General features: G+C 42.7%; 1 protein-coding gene across 5 annotated transcripts in view; it reads left to right on the top strand.

Annotated features, from left to right (window-relative positions):
- The first annotated feature begins 2,447 nt into the window (after nucleotides 1-2,447).
- Nucleotides 2,448-6,180, top strand: part of EPS15L1 (epidermal growth factor receptor pathway substrate 15 like 1) — an 81,709-nt gene continuing 77,976 nt past the window's right edge. For 2 of the 5 annotated variants that reach the window (XM_030540065.1, XM_030540064.1), the window contains exon 1: nucleotides 2,451-2,524. In XM_030540065.1, coding sequence (XP_030395925.1) covers nucleotides 2,495-2,524 — 30 coding nt within the window. In that variant the 5' untranslated portion in view covers nucleotides 2,451-2,494. Of the gene's footprint in view, nucleotides 2,525-6,180 lie in introns of all 5 variants that reach the window. The other 3 variants (XM_030540068.1, XM_030540067.1, XM_030540066.1) reach the window with 3 other exon arrangements.

Raw genomic sequence — 6,180 nt, 5'->3', positions numbered from 1 at the left:
AGTGATATACAGTGATGAAACACCTTTCTTAAAGCAAAAAATGTATTTATTTTGTTGAAGGGACAAACCTTTTTAGAGAAAATAATTTTAAAATAGCAAAAAGTCTACATGCAAATCTATCTAACTTAAAGGCTTACTATTGCCTGAGGTAACCTAGGCAGGTCTAACTTCTTCAAAGTGGTTCCTTTGTCTCAGTTCTAGCTCTCCTGAAGAACCCTCTCCCGAAGAGTGGCCCTTTTAAGCCCTGTTATAGACTTTTTATTCTCCTGCATTTCTAGACTTTGACCCCTCTGGTCAAAACCAGCAATGTTAGGCTCAGCTGGCAATCAAGCCAGAGTCCTCGGAGCCAGTGGTTCTGGCATTGTCCCTTAACAGTCCTCAAGTGTTTGCTGAGGAATGACTAAGTAAAGGCAATGTTGCTTCATGTATAGAGCAGGAGTCTCCTCTTGGCTCTGCTACTAGCCTGTGGGTAACTTTGGGCAAGCCATGTCACTGCTCTGTGCCTCAGTTTTCCCCATTTGTAAAACGGGGATAATGATACTGACCTTTATAAAGTACTTTGAAATCTATCGATGAAAAGCTCTAGATAAGAGCTGAATATTATCTTGAGCCATTCTTTTCCTCTCTGCTTGTTTTTCTTGACAGACTCTTGTCAAGTTAAACCTATACTGTCCTACTGAAAACACCCCAATAATCAGGCCAACATAGCACGATGGCTCCTGCTGTTTCTATGGAAAAATTGCTCCATGTAGCCAAGTTATAAATCTTTCCAAAATCTTAATTTAAATTTACTTAGTAGAGTCTTGTTAGAGTTTGGTAACTAAATTATCCAAACATTTCAGCACTATTGAGTATGCTCCAGCTCAGGGATTAGCAGGATTTCTGTAATTGCTGCTCCTTGACTGTTGTAGGCTTCTGTGATATAGGAACAGAGAGATTCTCTTCTGTGCACTCAGTGCTCCCCCTACTGGTACTCACTCAGCATGAAGGAGAAAGTTGCTTGGTTCTAATAGAGAAGTGACAAAAGCAGTACTCATCTGATGGGTGGGACAGGAAATAATAGAGGGTGGTAGATCTGGACAAGGAGCTTGAAGGGGGACTGGTGAGGCAATGAAACTGGGAACCAAGGGGGAAAGAATGCAGACAGATTGAACCTGGAACCAGCGGCGAAGAGTGGGACTGGGAGTGAGAATGGGTTGGGGGGAAGACTGAGATCAGATGTGAAGCCTAGTGATGGAAGACGAACTGGCTAACAAGCCTGAGGCAAGGAGACAGGGATTGAGAAGTGGAGTGGGGGGATGACTGTGATTTCGATGACGAGAGCAGAGTAGGGGACTAGGTCTAGCTGGCCAAGGGACTATGATGAGGTGACTGAGGGATGGAGAGAAGGACTGGCTAGGCAAGGAGACAGTCATGGGAATGAGGCAGCAGCACTCAGACAAGTTCGGGGGGGGGATGGTAGATGCAATCTTAATGTTCTTTTAATTGTGTGTGTGTGAGAGAGAGATATGTTTGGCTGTCTCTTTTGTGGGTTTTTTTTTTTTGCCTCTAGTATGTTGCTGACACAATGACCAGAAAAACAGAAGTCTCTGCAGTGACCATTAACTTGGTTTACCATACTTTGAATATAGTGACAAGTGTCTTTAGACACAAGCCCTGAAGTCCCTCCCAGAGTCAGGAGTCTTAATACCTGATCACCTATTCTGTCAATTCGACTACATTGCCTTTTAAAGGTTTACGGTGTTTAAAAGTGACTGGAGAAGAAAGAGCTGATAGAGAGGACTTTCTAGTACATAAAACCCCTTGAATTAAAAAAAAAATCTCATCAGTTAATATATGAATAAACAGTTACTAACACCCCCGTTTTATGTGATTTGTAGAACCTGATTAAGCTAAAATTTAGAAGTGTAAGGAGGCTTAACCTACCCTAACATATTTTTGAAAAGTGCCTCCAGTGGCATATTAACAAATCTAGCTTTTGTATGTGAATTTCATGCTTTAAGTGGAAATATATTTTAACAAACGTGCCAATTTACTGTTAGCACAACCACCTGTTTGTTTAGTTAATCTTAACTCTGTCCTAGCATATTCCATGAAGTAAATATATTCTCTGGGAACTGAAGGTGGAGACTGGAAATCACATTCCTGCCTGTTACTCTTGGCTCTGCAATTGACCCTGGGCAAGCCCGTTTCCCCAATGGTTTGTACAAATGGGGATAATGATGGGATATTGTAAAATGTTTTGACACCCTCAGATAAAAGCAGCTACGGCCCCATTGTTACGGAGTTGCACAGCATTGTAGCGGGACCTCCTAGTCCCCTGACCTGCACATCGAGTCCACCCCGCGAGATCTCAGGACTCCCGGTGAAGCAAGAACAGGCCCACCCAGTTCCCAGCGGTGCCTGGCAGGGCCCGCTGATCCCTGCCCCCTTCCTTCGGCGGCGACCGCCCCGCCTTCCCCCCGCCCCGCCGGAGTCAATCAGTGGGAGGAAGATGGCGGCGCTCATTCCCCACAGCCAGCAGGTAACCGGCCTGGCCTGGGCCAGAGGCCCCACTAATTGTGGTCGGGGGTTGGACCCCGCCGGGGGAAGCCCTGGCCAGGGGGACAGGCCTCTGGGTGGCGGCCTGGAACTGGCGAATTAAACCGGCTTATGGCGCGAGAGAAGAAGCTGGGCCCCATCTGGCGCTGGCGGGTCAGTGCTCGGAGGGGGGCAAGTCCCTAGCTCCCCTCAGCAGCTGGGGCAGGGGAGCATTTGGGGAGGGAGCCGAGTCTTTGAGCCCCTTTCCCAGCAGCAGGCTCTGAGGTGGAATCTCAGGGAGGGAGGACGGATGCTCGCTTCCTCGTTGGGATGAAGATCGTTGATGTTCCTTTTTTTCCCCCCCACCCAAGCTGTAGGGCCTGGTATTGAACTACTGTAGTGGAAGGGGCAGCATCATCTTGTGGTGAAAGGCCCTGGACTAGGCCTCAGGACACTTTGATTCAGTTCTCAGCTCTGTTGTAGACTCCTGGGGTAGCCTTACTTAAGTCAGTTCATTTCTTTGTGGATTGGTTTCCCCATTTGTAAAATGGAACTAATACTGCCTAGTGCACAGGGATATTATGAGAAGTTTTTTTTAATCTTGGAGAGGTGCTTGTATACTGTTGTGGAAATGTGGGGGTAAGAAGTACAGTAGAACCTCTGAGTTATGAACTGACAGTCAACCATGTGCTTCATTTTGAAGTTGAAGTACACAATCAGGCAGCAGTGGAAGCCCCCTTCCCCCCCCCCCACTGTGTTAAATGTAAACTACTTTAAAAAAAAAAAGTGAAAGTAGCTTTTTTCTTCCGCATAGTAAAGTTTCAAACCTATATTAAGTCAATGTTCAACTGTACACTTTTGAAAGAACAACCATAATGTTTTGTTCAGAGTTACTAACATTTCAGAGTTACCTGCCATCTACATTCCTAAGATGTTCCATAACTGAGGTTCTACTGTATCGTAGTTGATGGAAACTGATGACACACACTTGAAAGACTCATTTCTTCTTACTCCTTGTTAGCTAAAATTGAGTGAGGGGAGTGGGATAATCAGGGTTCTGCAGTTGAGAGAAAGACCCTGAACAATTTGGACACATTTCATTTTTAATGCTTGTCATTATCATAGGAATGTATAGCTAGAAGGGACCTCTAGAAGTCATCAGGTACAACCCCCTGCGCTGTGACAGGACCAACTAAACCTAGACAATCCCTGACACATATTTGTCCAACCTGTTTTTTAAAAAACTTGCAATGATGGGAATTCCACCATTTCCCATGGAAGGTTATTCCAGAGCTTAACTCCCTTATTGGGAAAAACCTTTTTAACTGTAATCTAACTGAAATCTCTGTTGCTGCAAATGAAGCCCATTACTTTTGTCACTACCTTTGGTGGACATAAGGAACAGTTGATCACCATCCTCTTTATAACAGCTCTGAACATATTTTAAACCCATCTGGTTTCCTTCCCTCCCCCCACTTCTTTTCTAAAGACTAATCATGCCCAGTTTTTGGTTTCTTTAAAAACATTTCCTCATAGGACAGGTTCTCAGCCTTTTATAATTGTTGTTGCTTTCTCTTCTGAACTAGTTCAGTTTTGTCCATGTCTGTTCTAAGGTGCAGTATCTAGAATTGGACACAGTACTCCACTGAGGCCCAATAGAGGGGACGGTTGTCTCTCAGGTCTTATATGACACTCCTGTAAATGCATCCAAGAATAGTTATCCTTTTTTGAAACTGCATCACATAGTTGATTCATATTCTGTTTGTGATCCACTAAAACTCCAGATCCTCACCCGTGCTCCTGGAGTTCTCAAAGATAACTGGTAACAGTTCCAGTATTGTATCAGCTGGTTTCTTAAGTACCCAAGGATGAATTGCATCAGGCCCTGCTGATATCAGTACATCTCACTTATCTAAATATTCTTTAACCTGTTGTTTCCCTATTTTGGCTTGCATTCCTCCCCCCTTATTGTTAATATTAATTGTGTTGAGTATCTGGTCACCATTAGCTTTTTTAATAAAGACAAAAGTTAAATTGGCATTAAACACTTCAGCTTTCTTGTTGTCATCATTTTTAACTTCTTAGCTCTCCTTCTCTGCAAAATAGAGAACCTATGCTTTGATTCATCTTTCTCTTGTTCCTTATGTATTTAAAGAACCCTCTTCTGACTGCCTTTTATGTCCCTTTCTACATGTAACTCATTTTGTGCCTTAGCCTTTCTAATTTTGTTCCTACATGCTTGTGCTATTCCTTTGTACTCCTCCTTAGTAATTTTTCCATGTTTCAACTTTATGTAGGATTCCTTTTTGATTGTCAGATCATTAAAGTGCTCCTGAGAGCCATAGTGGCCTCTCACTAGTCTTCCTGTCTTTCCTTTGCCTCAGACTAGTTTGGAGCTATGCCTTTAATATTTTCTCCTTGAGAAACTCCCAGCCATCCTGAATTCTCTCCCCCTCCCCCCCCGGCCATGGACCTTACCTACCAGTTCTCTGAGTTTGTTAAAGTGGGAGAAGTTTTTTTTAAGTTCCATGACCTTATTTCACTGCTCTCACTCCTTCCTTTCCTTAGAATCCTGAAGTCTATTTCATGATCACTTTCACCCAAATTGCCTTTCACCTTCAGATTTTCTACCAGTTTCTCCATGTTGGTCAAAATCAAGTCTAAAAGGGCTGTCCCCTGGTTACTTCCTCCTGTTTCTTTTTTGTTCTACTGGGAACAAAAATGTGTCCCCAATACATTTCAACAACTGCATTACTTTTCTAACAGATGTTTGGGTAAAGGCCCCCATTACTTCCCGGTCTTATGCTTTGGATATTGGTTTGTTTTATAAATGCCTTATCCACCACCTCTTCTTGATTTGATGGTCTGTAGTAGACCCCTACCTTGACACTTGCCATTATATGCTTACCTAAATTCTTGAATAATGGCAGAAATACTTGGTGCTTACATAGTCCTTTACCTCTGCAAAGTGCTTTTCAGACATTATCTAACTGATTTCCTATGAGGGGATAAATCTACCCAAAAATCTTTAAAGTGAAACCCTGTCTTCACCACTTGCAATAGATCAGTCATGTACACCTCTACCTCGATATAATGCTGTCCTCAAGAGCCAAAAAATCTTACCGCGTTATACGTGAAACCACGTTATATTGAACTTGCTTTCATCCACCAGAGTGCGCAGCCCTGTCCCCCTGGAGCACTGCTTTACCATGTTATATCCAAATTTGTGTTATATTGGGTCGTGTTATATCGAGGTAGAGGTGTATTTAGAAAGACTACTGTCAATCTTCCAAGTGTATTTGAATATTTATAGGCAAATCTGATCTAGATTTCAAATGAGGAAGGCACTAGATATTACTAACCACATTACACATTCCTGGTATTTGTTAGCAAGGTTTACAGTTAAGTGGGGAGCTCCAGAACCCAAATAAGTAACTAATAAAATGTTTCCACTTTATAATAGTTATATATTTATTAAGTCTCTTTTCCCCCAAGTCCCAAGCTCAGAGTTCTATCTTCTCTTGCAGTTTGTGAGACTTCACTTGGATACATAGATCCATGCTGTCTTTGCAACATAAGACCGTCTGGCTTCATATACATTTCAGAAAATATTAAAAGCTTTCTATTTCACTTTTAAATTTCACCCCTGAAATGCATGTT

The sequence above is a fragment of the Gopherus evgoodei genome, chromosome 22, assembly GCF_007399415.2.
Source record: "Gopherus evgoodei ecotype Sinaloan lineage chromosome 22, rGopEvg1_v1.p, whole genome shotgun sequence".
Classification (NCBI taxonomy): domain Eukaryota; kingdom Metazoa; phylum Chordata; order Testudines; family Testudinidae; genus Gopherus; species Gopherus evgoodei.
This window is presented reverse-complemented; position numbering and strand designations above follow the sequence as displayed.